Source organism: Athalia rosae, chromosome 4 (genome assembly GCF_917208135.1).
Source record: "Athalia rosae chromosome 4, iyAthRosa1.1, whole genome shotgun sequence".
Lineage (NCBI taxonomy): Eukaryota > Metazoa > Arthropoda > Insecta > Hymenoptera > Athaliidae > Athalia > Athalia rosae.
In genome coordinates, this window is record NC_064029.1 from 14,867,136 (window position 1) to 14,885,870 (window position 18,735).

General features: G+C 37.5%; 5 protein-coding genes across 6 annotated transcripts; 3 read left to right on the forward strand and 2 right to left on the reverse strand.

Moving 5' to 3' along the window:
* The first annotated feature begins 2,064 nt into the window (after positions 1 to 2,064).
* Positions 2,065 to 4,417, forward strand: LOC105687666 (cytosolic Fe-S cluster assembly factor NUBP2 homolog). Its single transcript, XM_012403477.3, has 5 exons — positions 2,065 to 2,343; positions 2,414 to 2,502; positions 2,596 to 2,817; positions 3,437 to 3,590; positions 3,667 to 4,417. The coding sequence occupies exons 1-5, from the start codon at positions 2,233 to 2,235 to the stop codon at positions 3,871 to 3,873; spliced, it is 783 nt and encodes a 260-aa protein (XP_012258900.1). The 5' UTR covers positions 2,065 to 2,232; the 3' UTR covers positions 3,874 to 4,417.
* A 91-nt stretch (positions 4,418 to 4,508) lies between these two features.
* Positions 4,509 to 6,933, reverse strand: LOC105687665 (signal recognition particle subunit SRP68). Its single transcript, XM_012403476.3, has 3 exons — positions 6,566 to 6,933; positions 6,033 to 6,370; positions 4,509 to 5,954 (listed from the first exon to the last, which is right to left on the reverse strand). Exons 1-3 carry the CDS (start codon positions 6,660 to 6,662, stop codon positions 4,659 to 4,661), a joined length of 1,731 nt encoding a protein of 576 aa, XP_012258899.2. The 5' UTR covers positions 6,663 to 6,933; the 3' UTR covers positions 4,509 to 4,658.
* A 419-nt stretch (positions 6,934 to 7,352) lies between these two features.
* LOC105687619 lies at positions 7,353 to 10,510 on the forward strand. Its single transcript, XM_012403407.3, has 3 exons — positions 7,353 to 8,065; positions 8,131 to 8,410; positions 8,687 to 10,510. The coding sequence occupies exons 1-3, from the start codon at positions 7,891 to 7,893 to the stop codon at positions 10,233 to 10,235; spliced, it is 2,004 nt and encodes a 667-aa protein (XP_012258830.3). The 5' UTR covers positions 7,353 to 7,890; the 3' UTR covers positions 10,236 to 10,510.
* Positions 10,511 to 10,656: 146 nt separating this feature from the next.
* On the forward strand, positions 10,657 to 12,717 carry LOC105687663. Its single transcript, XM_012403474.3, has 5 exons — positions 10,657 to 10,848; positions 11,046 to 11,303; positions 11,396 to 11,670; positions 11,757 to 11,931; positions 12,099 to 12,717. Exons 1-5 carry the CDS (start codon positions 10,759 to 10,761, stop codon positions 12,537 to 12,539), a joined length of 1,239 nt encoding a protein of 412 aa, XP_012258897.2. The 5' UTR covers positions 10,657 to 10,758; the 3' UTR covers positions 12,540 to 12,717.
* LOC105687662 lies at positions 12,550 to 18,595 on the reverse strand. 2 transcript variants are annotated; one of them, XM_012403472.3, is made up of 10 exons: positions 17,967 to 18,595; positions 16,433 to 16,602; positions 16,141 to 16,358; positions 15,721 to 16,075; positions 15,366 to 15,572; positions 15,178 to 15,297; positions 14,846 to 15,079; positions 14,592 to 14,763; positions 14,303 to 14,502; positions 12,550 to 14,222 (listed from the first exon to the last, which is right to left on the reverse strand). In XM_012403472.3, exons 1-10 carry the CDS (start codon positions 18,362 to 18,364, stop codon positions 13,207 to 13,209), a joined length of 3,090 nt encoding a protein of 1,029 aa, XP_012258895.2. In that variant the 5' UTR covers positions 18,365 to 18,595; the 3' UTR covers positions 12,550 to 13,206. The 2 variants fall into 2 exon arrangements, with proteins under 2 accessions (XP_012258895.2, XP_012258894.2); XM_012403471.3 differs by having other exon boundaries at positions 14,592 to 14,778.
* Between the last annotated feature and the right edge of the window lie 140 nt (positions 18,596 to 18,735).

The window sequence follows — 18,735 nt, forward strand, 5'->3', positions numbered from 1 at the left end:
ATCTTCCAAAATCTTTCGAAAAATGAGCAAATACTATAGTTTTTGGTGTTCTCTAACTCTGCTATCTCCCCACATCTCTTTGGAAAACATTTTTCGGAGTGAAACACACTAAAAACTATAGTCTTTGCACATTTTTCTTCAGGGAAAAAAACCAGATTCAGTCTTTTTTTTTTTCGTATGTTTCTAATTTTTTCGTATCTTTTTGACGTTTGCAATTTATTCCGACTTTCTCTGATTTTTCCTGATTTTTCACAATTTTTTCCGATTTTTTATAGATTTTCGAAATTATTTTCCACTTGAGCCGCCCCTAGATGGTTGCGGGCCCTGGAATCTATTCGTCCAGCACTATTTTCAGGCTCCACCCCTAAAGGGTCACGTGTTCGGTCCGGAAACTACAGCTAGCGCCATGTGGCGGAATTTTCGTGAACTAAAATCTCTAGTATCTTCCCCCTTGACGTCAGGCAATATAAGGCGTGAATGGATGCTTTTAGTGTCAATACTTTTTCAGTTTTGCTCGAAGAAATGACCTCGGCAAAAGCTTTGTCCCCTTCTTAACCCAAACCAGAAAAGCATTGACCCTTTTCCAGAGGAAAAAACGGCAAACCGTCACCCCGAAAAATGAGCGAAGACTATAGTCTTCGGTGTTTTGACGCCTCTAATTCTGCCAAAATCAATCGAAAAATGAGCAAAGACTATAGTCTTTGGTGTTCTTTGACTCCGAAATCTTCCAAAATCCCTCGAAAAATGAGCAAAGACCACAGTCTTCGGTGTTTTTTGACTCTGAAATCTTTTAAAATCCCTCGAAAAATGAGCAAAGTTTATAGCCTTTGGTGTTTTTTGACTCCGAAATCTTCCAAAATCCTTCGGAACATGAGCAAAGACTTTAATTTAATATAGTCTTTGGTGTTTTTTGACTCCGGAATCTTTCAAAATCCCTCGAAAAATGAGCAAAGACTATAGTCTTTGGTGTTTTTCAACTCCGAAATCTTCCAAAATCCCTCGAAAAATGAGCGAAGACTATAGTCTTTGGTGTTTCTCAACTCCGAAATCCTTCAAAATCCCTCGAAAAATAAGCAAAGACTATAGTCTTTGGTGTTTTTCAACTCCAAAATCCTTCAAAATCCCTCGAAAAATGAGCAAAGACTATAGTCTTTGGTGTTTTTTGACTCCGAAATCTTCCAAAATTCTTCGAAAAATGAGCAAAGACTATAGTCTTTGGTGTTTTTTGACTCCGAAACCTTCCAAAATCCCTCGAAAAATGAGCAAAGACTATAGTGTTTGGATTTCTTTCCCCTCTTAATCTTCTGAAATCGCACGAACGAAGAGCGATATCCACAGTCTCTGCTGTTTTTTCTTTTTCAATTCTGCTGAAATCTTCCGAAAAATGAGCAACTTACTTATGTTCTCCGACATCAGTGAAATGATTTTTTTTTTGATTTCTAAAAAAAGTGCTTTCAGAAAACAGATGTGCATCGTCAGAGCGAACATTGAAAAAAATCTGGCCATTAATTTCAAATCATATACTTTTCATTTGAATATATATTTTTTTTTTTCTCTCAAGACGAACAAATTATTTGATTTCTCTGGTTTACAGGAGCTCGCGCCCTCCTACAAATTTTAACTGAACTGTGACGAGTAAAATCAATCGATGAGGGTAAAGTACCATCGTATGTTGAGTTGCATATAACTAGACGCCAATCAGGGATGAAACGAGGACATCGATCCAATCCAGAAGCTGGCGCCACCCTTCGAATTTTCATTAAACTGTGGATAGTAAAAAGAATCTGCGAGGGTAAAACACAATTGTATGTTGAATTGCATATAACCAGGCGCTAATAAGGGATGAAATGAGGATATAGAATTGACGTAATAATAATGAAAATATATCAATTTTTGAATTCATGGGTATTGTATAATTCGCAATATCCATAGAACTGATTTAGTATTCTATGAATGTTTGAAATGAAAATTTGCGTTTACGCGCGAAGCGCGCAGGGTTGAAGCCCCTAGTTGTTAATAATTTCATGGGAGGCTTGGTTCAGAAGTTGACTGTCAATGAAATAAATTTGCCGCTTCTCCTAACTCTCGACAACGATAGTCGCGTCTTCAAAACGAGCTGCAGTCGTACTTTGATCCGAAGTTGGTTGTCAGCTTCGGCGGGTTGTCAGTCGCAGATGAATGTTTAAATGGACGTTCATTCCTTAGAATCACAATTGAAACAATTTTTCAACAATGTTAGAAGGAGTGAAACACGTTGTTTTAGTGTTATCGGGTAAAGGAGGTGTCGGGAAATCAACTGTAAGCACTCAGTTGGCACTGACATTGAAGGAATCTGGATTTAAGGTGAACTACAACCTCCAACCTCAAACATCAGTTTAGGTTATGTTAGACTGACTTGAGCCTCCTTTTCTAGGTCGGTTTATTAGACGTTGATTTATGCGGTCCAAGTATACCGTATTTGTTACATTTGGAAGATAAAGATGTTCACCAGTCAACAAAGGGGTGAGTCAAACTCTGTCGACGACTTTCTATCAACACGTTATTCATCTAGCTGACTTTCCTGGAGGTATTGACAAAGTTTAATTTGAACTTCAGATGGGTTCCAGTTTATGCAGACAAAGAGCAAAGACTAGCAGTTATGTCTATAGGATTCCTTTTAAAAAATCGTAATGATGGTGTTGTCTGGCGTGGACCAAAGAAAACTGGAATGATCAAGCAGTTTTTGATGGATGTTGTGTGGGAAGACATAGATTATCTAATTATTGACACACCGCCAGGAACCTCAGACGAACACATTACAGTCATGGAAAATTTGAGGTAAATGAGTCTTCACCTATACTCATGTGTAAGTGAAGATCATCCCCCAACATGGATGCATTCTTATACAACTTGAAAGAGGTAGATAGCAGTAACAAATTATGTTAAGGACTGTTTTTTTACTTCGAATAGGAGATTTGCAACTATGAATTTCTGAACAATAGATTTTCTTCAAAAATATTGATTTTCATATTGAATTTGACCTTGTTCATTAGCTATCATCAAGCTTTGGTAATTATGAACGTGAGAGGTATTAAATGTGTTTGTGTATTATCATGAGTGGAGAAATCACATGTCCATTAGTAACAGTCACATGTGGTGATGATAAATCATGTGACGGACTCTTAGAAATAACATACACACAGATAAGCATTCTACCGATTATGAGACTGACTAGTCAAAGAGAAAGAAAAGCTGATAATAGCTACAAGTAGAATGAGATAGTTTCTCAATATTTTAGTCATATTTTCAGGAAAATTATTTCAACTGATCTCAATGTCACTGTTATTGCCTATTTTTCAAGCACTGAAATTGTCACTCATCAGGCTCTGAGTGAGGCAACAATTTTTGTACTTTGTTGACCCAATTAATTAATCACTAAAATGATCTATTTTTCTAGGTCAGTAAAATGCGATGGAGCAGTCATTGTTACTACACCTCAGGCAGTGGCAGTGGATGATGTATTGCGAGAAGTAACATTTTGCCGCAAAACTGGCATCCCAATTATTGGCATAGTGGAAAATATGAGCGGTTTTGTCTGCCCAACTTGCTCGGTTTGTAAACTCTGAAATGTGTTTTATTCTGATTGGATGATGGAATAAATAATTTTTTTCTCCTTACGTGCTATAGGAATGCAGTAACATATTTTCATCTGGTGGTGGGCAATCTCTTGCCGAAATGGTGAAAGTTCCATACTTAGGAAGAATTCCGATTGACCCCGCAGTTGGTAGACTCGCAGATAAAGGTCAGAGTATTTTGGTCACGCTTCCCGATAGTGAGCTTGCCAGAATTTTCAGAAAGCTAATCGAACAGATCACCAGAAGCAAAGAAGCTTAACATATTCTGGACCTGAGTGACTTTCCGTCTATAAAAGGTTTAATTTCTCCTTGCGAAGTGGTTAACATTTATTTTTCTATGCCACTAATATTTTTCCATATTAATAAGTATTACCTAGTACTTGTTTTGGGTTTGTGAAAATAATGTTGAATATTAGAGAAATAATTTATGCGCACAAATGATGTAAATATTTGGTGAATGTGCCTTCCGCAAATTGTGTGATTCAACAGATTTGTACGTGACGAGTCGCAACTTAACTTGTTTTGAATAATTCACCATCTCAATGATTATGGATTTTTTTACAAAAGTTTCAAGCTTAAGATTACGTACGTCATGGTGTTACCACAGCTTATCAGTATGGAATAACTAAACAGCCATAGGTAATCGACAAAGTGCATTATCTGAGGTGTGTTGTCCTTATCGAGAAACACCGTCGATTGTACCTGTGATGATTATACCGACAAATTTATAAGAATAAAAAAAGGATTTGTATTCATATCTTTTTGAGGAATAAATGTACCTATTGAGTACATGTATCTCTGTCTTCACTGTCTTTCATTACAAGTTTAATTTATGTTCCCATATTAATCCCACCAACTAGGTAACAAATTCAAAGAAGAGTAATGATGCATCAGTTTCATTTTACCTTGTTTTTTTTATTACTGATACAAATTATCAACCCAAATTCTGTCAAGGTGAGTAGAATTTTGAATTGCATTCGAATAACAAAAATTCTTGAACCTTGTCAAAAATTAAGGAATTTTTATAATTTTCATGAACGACGATTACTTATTTCCCCATCCCCAGAGGCCTTTAACAAATCCAGTAAGGCCAGCCTGTCCTGATTTTTTCCCCTGATCTCCTAATTTATCAGACAAATCAGGAAATTCAGCAAGATTGAAAGCCAAGTCAAAGAACAAGGGCTTACAAGGTATACTCTGCATTGGCGGTGGAAGTTTGTATACATTTGGTTGTTTAGTCAGAAGAGATGTGTCTTCTCTGTATTCATGCAACCGTTCGTACAGAGGCTTCTTACTTCTTGTCTGCTTATTCACACCAGGTTCTTCGTCTTGACCTTCTTCAAGTACGCTATGAGCATGAGCTGCATATTGAGCCCCTTCGATCAATGTCTCTAATTTTTGTAGTTCATTTTTAAGATCATCCGGTAAGAGGGTAGATTCCTTGAGTGCGTCTGTAGCGTGTTGAAAAGATCTTTGATACAAGGCCATAGCATCTCGCCATCTATGAAGATTGGCCAACGATTGAGCCATGTAGAAACATCTAAACGCACGATAACCTTTAGTTTTAGCATCCTGCTCTTTTTGATAAGCCTCATCTTCTTGAAGTTGAGCAATTTCCACAAGATTATGCAATGCTGCTTCATACAATCTGACGATATCCTGAGGCTTGGTCTTGTCAGACTCCTGAGCCACTTTCACGAGAGTCAAGTATCTCTCCAAAGTTCTTGATAATCTAATGTACTGCAAATATGTTACTAAGTGCTGTGAAGCATTAGGTTTGTCGGAGTCACGATTTTTCAGCTCAACTTTGAAGTCCTCTCTTACAGCTGCTATAGCGTCTTTACAATCTATGAGATGAGCTTCTAGCAAATCAATCTTTGCTTGATTGTTAGGTGCCTTAGCAAGAGTCTGATTCAATCTTGAGTCTGATATTAATAAACCAGCTGCTCTTGGTGGTACAGTTCCACATGATTTACCACGCCATGTTACTTCCTCCGCAGTTGATTGTTTTTCCCGAGTTTGTGCCATCAAAGAATCTAAACTAGCAAGCAATTCTCCACTGAGTTGCCCTCTCATCTGCATCAGATCATCAATAGCAGAAGTATCCCCGATATTATAGGCACAGTATCTGAGACTAGGAGCTAACTCTTCAACCTTAGCCTTATAAATTATTTGTTCCAAGTCTGGCAATGCCGAAGCTAATTTTTCGTAAACAACTTGAGCCTTCTTCAAGTTCTCCATTGCTGGTTTCCACAGTTGTAACTCGAAATGAAGAGAGCCATGCATCCAAGCAACGTAAGCTTGAGCCTCCAGCTTAGTGCGGGCATTACAGTTAACACTCTAGTTACAAAAACAAAAATTTCAGGGTAATGTGAAATGTGAAATAATTTAAAAAAAAAAGGTATGACTGCACCTCACCTCAATCAGTTCTTGCAACTGCAGAGAATAAGCTGTAGCTTTCCTGAGTCTGCTGATAAGATGAAATTTTTTTCTGGGTTCTGTGTTTGACTCTTGGCGTAATTGCATAGCATAGCTCCAAGCTCTCTCAGCCATTGTCAATGGAACTTGTAAGAACTTGTCATCACTGACCATTGCAGGAACGACATCCCGACGTTTGAAATGACGCCTGTCACCCTGTGGCACTTTCAGAACTTTACGTAGTCTACGTAATCGCCGAGAGCAATATCCTCTATAGCGTTGATAGTCGCTGTGCCTTAGGCCATGCTGTTGCTGGGCATCTTTGATTATTTTCAAAACTAAAGTTTATGCATCAGGAATATTATAGTCAAAATTCGAGTAGAGAAAACACAAAAAATCTCAAGGATTCGAACGCCGTGGCAAGGCTATAATGAATATAAGTGGTAATAGGTTATGACATATGGTATTAAAACTGATCAAAAGTTTAAGTCAAGTGGGGTCTCTGTGATGGAATAATTAATTTTTAAGGATACTTTCTAGTGAGTAAATTTTCTCGTCGTTCGACACCTCGACGTCTTCTTTACCGAAAGTTTCGGTGTCTATTTCGGAATTCTCCTCCTGGACCACCATCTTTTACTACAGACCTCCAAACCTATATTTCAGTGCTCCAAACGTCGAACACAATCAGGCGCAGTTCGACTTGATTCTACATTCATCATAAAGAGGGAGACGTACGTCAGTCTCCAGACGCCAGCTGGAGAAGGGGGTCGACGTGGGGCCGACACGTGGCATAATACGTCACTTTGACAAGTACTGATCTACTCTAAAATTGATCTTACAAGTAGATCTTTATCGAAGATCTCATCGGAGTCTGGACGATTAAAGAGCTTACCAGTTAGAATGAATTCGCTACAATTTATGGCTCTACTATACAATCAATAGTTTACTTGAATTTATTTTCTAAATGATACGCAAACATCCTAAATTGACAAATTTTTTTTTTCCAAATTTAAAGAAAACGAAGTAAAACTAAAAACGCAACAAATTATCTGTATCTATGCGCAAATACCTATAGTTCCTATAGGAAATATTTCAAGACACCCTAAAAAATCAGATTGAAGACATGTGGAAGATAGTTTAATTTCTCTAAAGATTTTGCAGGTGATTGAACATTTTTTAGGCTTTTGAAAAATGAAAAGAAAATTACATGGATGAATAGATGACTTGAATGAGTTTTTTTTTGCTTTATTCTACCTTCAATAAAATTTATTTAGCTGCTGGAGCACGTAATATCGGCTGCGACTGCGTCCCATGGAAATCTTCAGATCAGTTTATCGACATGCCGAATTGCAGGGGTGGTTTTCCACACCGGCGCATTAGTCGTGTCTTGCAGCAGGTCAAGAAAAATTCGCACAAGCGCAAACTCTGGTATAAATACGTGTATCCACAGTTTGCAAATATCTCTATTCCGTGGATCTGCATTTGTAGTTTACGCGTTGCAAAGTTCTCCTTCTGTTACCCTTAACGAGAGGTCAATTATATTACAACTTGCAGCTAATAAGTTCGTGTTCCAAAGGTGGTCGCAAAAAAAAGAAGAAATATACAATTTAGATTGAGCTTAGAGCCTTGCACCGGTTATTGATAAAAAATTATATAATGACAAAAAGAAACTGATAAGTAAATTTTCATTCTACGGTTTGGATTTATATATACATGAACTGTGATCATGTTATTGGAAAGATGTTTTTGAAACAAACTACCTGTTGACGATATCCTGCTATAACATTATAATATTAATTTCAAGACGATTGGAAGCGTTTAGATATGGATTTTATTTCGCTGGACCAAAAAAAGGGAGATGTTTTGTAGCTTTAATCCCTGGCAGTGGGCACAATGCATTTGTCGAAGACCAGGATTATTTGTTATTCTTTTATTATTGGCTCTTTTCACAATGCCGTACTTGATTTTCGAAAATTACGCCGATCCAAATCGATCTCTTGACATGCATTCAAGAATTTTCAACAGATCTGAAGGTAAGCCTAAGACAATTTTATTCAAAACGGAAATTAAAAAATATCCGTAATTATATTACCGCCAGATAATAGACGAGGGTTTCTGGTGTGGAATCCAAAGTGTCAGATCTTTGCTAGAGATCCGTTAGATCCATCGATCAGAAAATTTGTATGGAAAGAAAAATTCGAGGCTTGTACAAAGACTGCTCTAATGAGCAAAATAGTAAGGGTTTCAGATAGTCAATCAAAATTAAAACTGGATCGGAAATTGGCTAAGAATTATCCTGGGATGTCCTGCTGCTGGGCGCCAATTTGGAGACCGAAACCAACGGAAATTCCTGATGCTCAAATAGACTCTGAAATAATGTGCGTTTGAAATTCAAGTAATTCTGGCATGAGATATAAATAATTAATTTCATATTACGTCATATCCTCCCTCCTATTCATGTGCTTACGTGCTCCAATCACGTGGCGATAGCTGTAGTAATTATTAATAAATGATTAACTTTGTCGACCCACCTTGACCCACAATGTATCTCGTTATATTTACTACATGTAGTTTTGTTCCGAGTTGCAATAGTTTTCAAAATATAAGGTAATCATCGGATTAAAAAAATATTACCAAGATGTATATTTTTACAGACTTGGTACCTGTACAGATTTCAAGGATGAGGTAATGCTGCCTACTAACGTAGAAGTAATCCTAGTAAGATGCCAATCCAAGCGAATAAATCTACGAACAAAAAGAGGAAAAAAGACGGTGTACGAAAATGTTCATCCTATTCTACGAATGGAAAATGTTCGTAACAGATTAGAACTACAAAAGCGTTCATCAAATTTCACCAAAAAGTTAAGCGTCCTAATTTTAGGGATGGACAACGTCTCACGTTTCAATATTGAACGTTCAATGCCGATAACTACACGCTATTTGAAAGAAACTGGATGGACAGAACTAATGGGTTATAATAAAATGGCAGACAATACCTTTCCGAATTTAATGGCAATTTTAACCGGACTGAACAGCTCAAAAATTTACGAAATTTGCACACCGACTAAATCCTTCGGTCTAGATAAATGCCCCCTAATTTGGTACGCCTTTAAAAATGCTGGTTACGTTACGGCTTATGGAGAAGACGCAGCTGCTATCAGTACCTTCGATTACATGAAAACAGGTTTTGTTTATTCACCAACAGATTTTTATCTACGACCTTACATAATCGCATCCGAAAAATATCTTACCCCAAAGCGGCATTTGAATGCAAGCCATTACTGTACCGGTCCAGAATCCAGTGGTGATAGAATATTGAATTACGCATTAGAATTCGCAAGTACTTTTACCGGTGAACCGTACTTCGGTTTTTTTTGGACAAACACAATGAGCCACGATAATATAAATGGTCCATCATCAGTGGACTTTCACATATTGAGCATGTTCAAAAATCTGGAACAAAAGGGAATTCTAAACGATGCAATGGTAATTTTTTTGAGCGATCATGGATCGAGATATGGACCTCTCAGAGAAACTACCCAGGGATGGTACGAGGAAAAGTTACCATTCGCTTACATTTGGCTACCTCAATTTTTCATAGAAGAAAATCCCAAAGCATTTGAAGCCTTAAGAGAAAATGGTAGAAGTTTAACTTCCCCTTTCAACGTTTACGAGACTTTGAGGGATGTCCTCGTTCGGGGTGGTGGTGAATCTGATCTTAGCAGGAGTTGCCCGCAATGTAAATCACTTTTTATTCCTGTACCAGCTGAAAGAGGTTGCGAAGATGTTGGTATTGGACATCACTGGTGTACCTGTACAGTAATATTTGGAAATAGCAGTATCAATGGTGATATTGTACTCAAAGGGGCGCATAAAATTATTGAACACATCAATAACGTTACTAAAAAGTACATGGATGAAAATGGTAAAAGAATTTGCACGAATCTAAAACTGAAAAAAATACTCAGAGTTGACGAGATGATCGAGTCACAGGAGGATAAACCGAACTCGACTCATTATAAACAATTTTTATGTCAACTTCAGGCGACTCCAGGTAATGGAAAGTTCGAGGCAACGATAAGGTATCAAGAGTTAAATGCAAGTTTTACTATAATCGATAATGAGGTCAGTAGAATAAACACTTACAAGAGAACAGCTAAGTGCCTAAATGTTGGGTATAAAGAATATTGTTATTGCAAGTGAAAATTAAGTTTGAAATTTTATATTATCAGAAGTACTCTTAATATTTTATCCGCAGTTACAAATAATTGGGGAAAAAATTGTTGAGCGCAAGAATAAAATAATATATTTTAATAATTCATATTAATAATCATTAGTAAACCGATGCTGTACACATAAGAAAAAAAAAAAACATCTGGTTTCAATTCTGTGGATGCCAAAATTTGACTCAATTTTTACACACAATGATTATAAATATAGACTGCAGAATATAAATGCCAATAAAAATGTTTACCTAATTTCTGCAGCTTCAAGTTACTGTAATCAATTTTGTAAGCAATCTTCTTTCCCCTCATCCCTTTAATTTTTCTTAAATTTAAGTAACAGAGCTAGATTTTAAACGATTTGAATCAGAACCGCTGTTGCATCGACGATGGATTTGCTATTGCTGTTTACATCCTGAACACGTTTGATAGAATTATTAGCTACAAAGGAGGACGTTTGGGGGTCGGTGATTAGATCATTCGAAAGATTTCGAGCGTGCGAAATGGACGGCGATACGCGAATGTTTAAGAGGAAATTGCTGCTTTGGGTAACCAGCTGGTTACAAGAAGATCAGCAAGATGCCAAAGATCAGGTCAGCCACAGAATAATTATACGAATGAAATTATTTGGGTAAAAAATACATGATAGTATAGTAATCTCAATTATGCAAAGGAAGAATCTTGCTCCACGTGTTCGTGTGAAATACATCCATATACTAGCTGCTGATTTCGTATTTTACAAGATACTATATCATATCCCCGTATCTTATACAAATATTTCATAATGAAGGAAACAATTGTAACTCCTGATCTGGTGGATATCGCTCGGCTTCTACAAGCTACTGGATTCAAAATTAGTCACATGGACCGATCCAATCCAACGGAAATTAGTCAAATATCGGAACATTCTCAAGACCACCCAACATGTCGAGTTATCCTGATGTGTCCTAATTCTGGAGTAAGGATAGATCTGAGCGCTCCGACTTCTACGTGCACATGCTCGTCTTCTAGTTCTATTTTCAATCACAATTGGACTGCCGGAGAAAAAGTATTTTGAAAACTTACAAACGAGTTTTTGCATTATTTTTTTTTTTGCATAAATTCATGGATACACGACTCACACGAGTGAATTATTTGCAGAGTGAGGAGATGATGAACTTCATAGCACCGAAATCATCTTACGAAAGTTCTGAAAATGTTACTCAAGTAATCAGAGCAGTACTGCAAATCAATAGCTCGCTTTCAGACATGAATCAAAATGACACTGAATGCCATACCTGCAGTCCAATTGAAGTTGTAAAAACGAATTCGTCAATGAAGACACCAGCTACTGGAATAGCTGTTGTAACACCAAACGCACCCTGCATACCAAAATTGACGGAAGAAGACGCGAATTGTTCAGTTATACCAGGAAGGTGATTGAACTATTAGATGGATCGTATACCTGACCTTTATAGTGCATTGAAGAGTGAAGATTTTTTTTCTAATTCGTTTGCTCCAGATATAGGTCCTTGGATACCTTGATCGCGGGCAAAGGTTGTTCCGACGATCTTCCAGATCCTGGACCACTAACACCCAAGGAGGATGAAAATTTCAATTCAGATATAGCGATGGATGTTGAATACTGCGATCTCAATGCAACCATAATTTATACCTCAGATTCAGAAAAGAAACAGGTGCGTGTACATCAAATTAACTTCTTGCAAATTGTACAAATTGTTCTGTTAGGAACTGCACTATTGAACTGCACTAAACTGTAGTATGGAATTAAATCTTCCTGAGATGCTGATACTGATACTAATAATGAATGCATCCGTCACTTTTTTATTTTTTTTTTCCCCAGCAAAAGACGATGAACGACGTCCGTCCAATTCGTAGTTTATTAGACTTCGCTAGTGTTAAAAATTCAATTCGCAAAGTTAACCCGGGGGTCAGTTTGATTCCGCGGCCGAATTTTTCACGACGAAGTAATCCAATGATGCCCATTACATCGGGAACCCCAACAACTTCAAGACGGAGTATGACTCCCTCAGGTGGAGTTCGTAGAAAAAGCGCGTCAACTACAGGTCTTCTGACTGCTGGTAGAGTTGGAAAAATCTCAACAACTGATACGAATGGTCGAGCTAGTCGGTTGGTTTTCCCTGGCACTAGGAGTACCTCAGTAAAAAGGGGCCCTTCGTCCTCTTCGACGATTTTAAATTCAGCACCGAAGGATAAAGAAGCGCGGCTGATCACTCCACGTTCTAAGTTCACGATCCGCAGACTCAGTATTGAGAAAAAGTAGATTTCTTGAGTCATTTATAATGCTAGTTTATTATGGCATGTTCTAATTTTTAATATAAACTTATAGATTTTTATCCAAATTTGAAATGGACTGGTTTATAGTTGAGGAATTTCATTTTGTTCCTAATTTCGTTCGAAATAAAATCGATTACATTAAATGGATAATAATACTCAAAGAACTACATACAGTTAAATATATTTCATTTGTTCTGAAATTGCATCAGTTTTCTAGTCCTTCTTTATAAATACTTTCAAGGAATAATTAGTAGTCAGGATTTTTTTTCTATTTTCCATTTGCCACGTTCGCCATGACACGTTATTATACGGTCGCATAATCGATGAATAAATATTTTAGTTTTTGATACCTGTATTATCATATATCTCCCTGTTCCTCCCCATTATATCTCACAGAATCACAGCCATTAATCAATTACATACATATAGGTATTTTCCAATTATCAATGGAAAATAAGCACATACTTATCAGACTTGCTCTTGGAAGGATTTTCGTAAATCAATCGGCACCTCAGATTACGATCAACTACTGAAAGGGTTCAGTACAGTCCAATCTCCTGTAAGAGCGGTACAACATACAAAAATTTCGTGATCAAATGGACGTTACGACGTCTACATAATATTGGGTAGAGAAACTCATCGTCAGATGCTAATTAAATAATCAAAGCATCATCGGTGGAGCGCCAAATTCGTGTCACGCTAGCAATTTGTGTATTAGCGGGGGTGATGGGATTCTCATTTCCACAAAAATATTCGGATCCAACATGATGCAATGTTTCTATAGACTGATTGCGGTTGTGGATAACCGGTATACCCCGCGCTGCAAGAAAAGAGTCTAAAATTTTCATTCCCTCATACAAGCTTTCCAAATCACAAGTGGAATAGCTGCGAGCTCTAGCTGGTATACGACTCGTTATTCGCGGAGTACAATTCGGAGTATTCGCCAGAGTGTTGTAATTCGTGGTCCCTCCGACACTGGCAACTTCCGAGACAATATCAAATTCGTCTTGGAGCTCATCGGTACTGTATCGTGAACTCACCGTCGATATTCTGGTGATGCAACTGTCTCTAGAGCAAGTGGAAGGCGTACGACGACTCGGCTGACTCCCAGGTCTTTCGAGAGTTGAGTCTGGGGTAGAAGTCTTCGAAACTGTCGTGGAATTCAGACTAGTTCGAATTGGGGATCTCCCAGAGCTGCTGGAATTTCCTAGTAATTTAATAATTGCATCTTTTCTGGACGTCAAGTCCGAGGGACGATCTGCAGTAATCGGGGGTATCATTTCAAGGAGTGCCGTATCCTCCGTTGAGTTATTAGGCTCGCTATTAGCACACCCGCAAGCACCCTCGCAAGCGCAATTTTCTCGTCCAACGTCAAGATTAATTTCGTCTTTTTGGTCTTTTGATCTTTCTTCGTATGTTAGATTCGTGTCCCTCGATGCATCTTGAGAGCTGCATTGCTGCAGGGTAGAATTTTGTGTTATGTCTGCTATGTAAGATCGGAGATACGCACCAAGCGTTTCAGCATCCAACCGAGACGGCGCCCCCTCAAAGGGGGTTGCCTCCAAAACTGGAGGGGGTGATGTCGAACTTGGACCTGCATTGTCGATCCAAGTACATCGAGCCCTGCTACCTTGTCTGCTGATATAAATTTGACTCTCGTCTGCCGCGTCTGTATTGTAGAAAACATCACTCTTAGTTACTGTAAGAAAATTTGAAATCGTTTAATACGAAAATCGTTGCGTAAAATACCATTAGAAAAAGGGGGAGGTGTTGTTATAGGAATTCCAATATTTCTATGAACACTTCCAGGTGGAGTTATATATGCCGGGGGTGGACTTTCAGGTATTGGTTGCCTGTGCTCTGGTAGCACAGGAGTCGTTTGACTGCTGCGACTTGTGTTTGCATCCTCTCCCACTAATAGGGATGTTGATTGCGTTTCCAAATCAAAGCTTCGTTGAAAAAAAAAAAAAATCAAAGGTATGAATTCACTTGAATTCACTAGTCTTAGAATTACTGAGGAGTAAATTTAGTCACTCACGAATTTTGATTAGGAGTACTTCTACTGCGAGGTTGTCTACATGGAGTCCTCTTTCGTTTACGTCTAGTGCCCTCAGATTCAAGTCCGACTTTTACAACTTCGTCGTACCCTGGAGGGGCTTCATAAACAGGAGGATCGTCGGAAACTGTTATTTCATCAATTCGTGCTCCATCTGTGATATCAAAAACTGCTCAAACAAGAATAAGATGTATTCTACAATGACTATTTCGGAAGCTAAATTAATCGGCTGGTACCTAGAAGTTCGCTGATGGTCTGCAAACGTGATTGTAATTCTCTCTGTTGACGAGCTCGAGCACCCATTCGGTATAATAATACAATCAAAGCAGATATGAGAACAATCAATCCGAGACTGCTGGCAACAAATACTAGCGTCGCTGTTTTCAAGTCAGGATATCGATCAATTTTCGGGAAATAATAGTTTGCCTTGTTAACATGCCATTTTCTATCTTGTGGCTCCATTTCCCAATCTTCCAAACATGATAAAGAAAAATTGGATAGATAAGTAACGCTAGTCAATGATCGAAACTTGGATTGAAAAATAAAATTTTTGCAACAATTAGCTTACTTCTGAAGCAAGTTGCTGGCTCATCACTGTCATCTCCACAATGATCGAATCCATCACAGTTAAGCTGACTCGGTATGCATCTATGATTTTGACATAGAAAATCTGATCCAGTGAAACAATCTGAAAATTCAGTAAGTCAGAAAAAAAAAAAAATGCACCGTAATTATATTCGTTATTTGTAAAATTACCCATATAGCTGAAAGCAGAATATGCAATAGCAAGTCTAGAAGTAGGGCCAAATGTTCCTCTCAGACTGACATGAAAGCCACTTGCAACTGGAGCAATATGCTCCCTTAATCTCGGAGGCTGCAATTGACTAGCAGGATGCCTCAATATTTCGAGTGGAGAGAGAGCAGATGTGGGACCTTGTTTGATCGTTAATTCTGTTGTGCCAGCTACAATTTTATAGTAAAAAACAAGTTCATATGATTACCTTTAAACTGTTGAACTGTGAACCAAATTTACGATAGGATGATGAATAATTTCAATGTATTCAGATTGGATATTTTCGTTCAGTCACATGGAATTCAGAATAGGGCTTACCCATGTCAGCGAATGTAACAACTTTCAAATACAGGTGAGTTTTCATGTGCAAAAAGTTTTTTGGGGGTCTGATCAGCCAGACACAATCGTAGGTCTTTGCTCCCTGCCCAACCATATCCATCATTGTTATGGCTCCACCCAAATTTTCAACATATCCGCCACAATCCGTAATTGGTTGTACAGATTTGTCATATAAATGACCGATAACAAATGAGTAAAATGCTTTATAGCCAAGACCAGTTCCACCATTCGCATAAAATCTTATGAGAAGGGAAGGTCCTGAGCTAACTATTACTGGAGGTCGAAATCTCGCGCCGCTACTCACATCCAAACGCTGTCCATTCCAGTCGTAAAACTAAAAAATTTTTATTCATGAAAACACAATTCGCATTGTGTGTAATTCATCTGTATTCTTCCTACCTCCACAATGGAAACAGTAGCGAGCTGAAAATCACTAAAAAGCACCCTAACTCGACAGGAAGAAGCTTCAGTAGCACATGTTATCACATATTCCATCCCCAAATCTCTAGGATAACGTGCTGGAAAAAATGGGGAGGTCAATATTCCACCGCCAGTACTATTCAACGTCTTAGCCACTCCAGTTACAATATCTGTGCCCTTTAGATGTAATCTATTCCCTGAAAATTTGGATTGCTTGGAAAACAAATCTTAGGATAAACAAATCAACGAAAGATACATCATCGCATCTTACTCTCAGCTGTATATTCCATAGCAAACGCATGCTTGTGCGATTTGCTATACAACAAAGTGATGGATAATGTTCGTGTGCTAGACCTATAAGTTAGAGGTGTGTACAAGCCACAGAACGGTGTGCCAGATACATCTTCGTATGGAGGTTCGGCAATCCATACATAATCACACCTAAGAAATAATGAAGATAATTACAAGGCAATATTTTAAAAACCTCGGATGCTTAAAGGTCACTTTGCGAAATAAAATCGTTGTTGCGAGGCGACCACCGCCGATTTCGTTCACACTTTGTAAATATGTTCTCTACATTGTAGAAAAAAAATCCTGAAAATTTGGGCTCTTATTATGCAGTCATTAGGAAGTTATGATTTTTCGAATTTCCGAAGAAAATTTTTTTTTTTAAATTTTGACTTGTTTATAAACTAAACTCTTTTATAAACATTTTTTATAAAGATTGGAAAATTAGAGCTCTCTGTAGGATTAATTCTCAGCTTTTCAATGCAAATATTCATTTTTTGTCATACGCAACAGGAGACCCTTTAAAATCCAATTAAAGTGGGACCGAAATTTAAAAACCGATTCTTCTCACAGTGCGGCGCGTGTTACTTCAAATTTTATACTTTTTTTCTGAAAGCTGAGAGTTCTTCCTACGAAACATGTCATTTTCGTGGATGCATATTTTTCGTTTAATCACAATTGAATGAAATGTAAACTCTTTAGAATTGAAAAAGTTTTATTTGTGAACTTTCTTGGAATGTTGATACAGTTTTAATACAAGGATCATGCGATGAACTTGCATGTTCAGTAAAACGACTTGCTGCTGGAACTTCAATACAAATAGATGTTAAAAAACATATACTCATTCAGGGGTTGATTTTACTTTGATTACAAATAAAGATTATTTATACGAAAAAAATGTGTTAGACGGACGATATTCTTTATCAAAAATGGTGAAGGGTACACAAACATTGCACACTTTCTTGCCTATTAATGCTAGATAGGATATGCTTGTATCAAAACTGTATCAACATCCGAAGAAAGTTCAGAAATAAAAGTTTTAATTGTAAAGAGTTTACATTTCATGATTATGTTTAAGCAAAAAATACGCACTTTGCAGAAATGATATATTTCGTAGGAAAACTCACAGCTTTGAGAAAAAAATGTCAAATTTGAAGTAACACGCGCCGCGCTGCGAGAAAAATCGGCTTTCTACTTTAATTGGAATCTCAAGGGTCTTCCGTTGCGTATGACAAGAAATGAATATTCCTATTGAAAAGCTTTTTTCCTACAGATAGCTATCTTTTCCAATTTAATCTTTATGAAAAAGGTTTCTACGCCGAAAAACTTAATGGAAAAATGTTTTATTCGAGAACTCAAAAATCATTACTTCGTAATGGCTACTTAATAAGGGCCCAAATTTTCGGGATTTTTTTTCTACGATGTAGAGAACATATTTACGATGTTTGAAAAAATACGTCGTGGATTGCCCCGTAAAAATGATTTTATTCGATGGAATGACCCTTATAAATCATTACCTGCAGGGACTGTCCATCGTTATGCTTCCATCACCACAGTGATGAGATAATTCCAAGTGTTTGAAAGTCACAGTTATAATGCAAGAGGGACAAGATACAAGTTCTAAACTGCACTGGTTGTGTGAACTATTGGTCACGTAAATCCGTGACGTTTGTTGTCTCGGTACATTTTTAGCGAAGGTGACATTCTTTGCATAGAGCAAACCTCGTTCTCCGAGTTCAAGATAAAGGCGCCTGCCATTATTCTGACCACAGATGTCTTCGTTGCGCACAAAATTACTCGCTCCCGTTGAAATAACAACCAATGTGGCAATAAATACTTTTAAAGAAAATCGATTAATGTTTAATATTATGGAGAAAAGTCTTACAAGGTAAAGAATTATTTGGTAAAAATCCATTAAGGAAACAATAACAGGAGGAAATATGGTCAACAAATACTCAAGACCAGCAAATTCAAGATTTTAAGCATGATTTCAATTGCTAAGATAAATGCAGTTCAGTTTTTTTAGTCGTTTCAAATGCAATATATAACTCTCAGATTAGTGACCTGGGAGAAATAGTAAAGAGGGAAAAGTTATTCTTCAGAATTTTCGGCACTAATATCTTACACTCGTTTTAATATCAGAAAATCTACATACCACAAAGAAAATGAAACATATCCGCAAGAGGGAACCAGACAATCTGTTGGCTGGGAAGCCTAACATGATTCTATTTAATTTTATTAGTTGCTGCAGAGTTACGTACATTGTATAATGGCTTAAGACGTTCC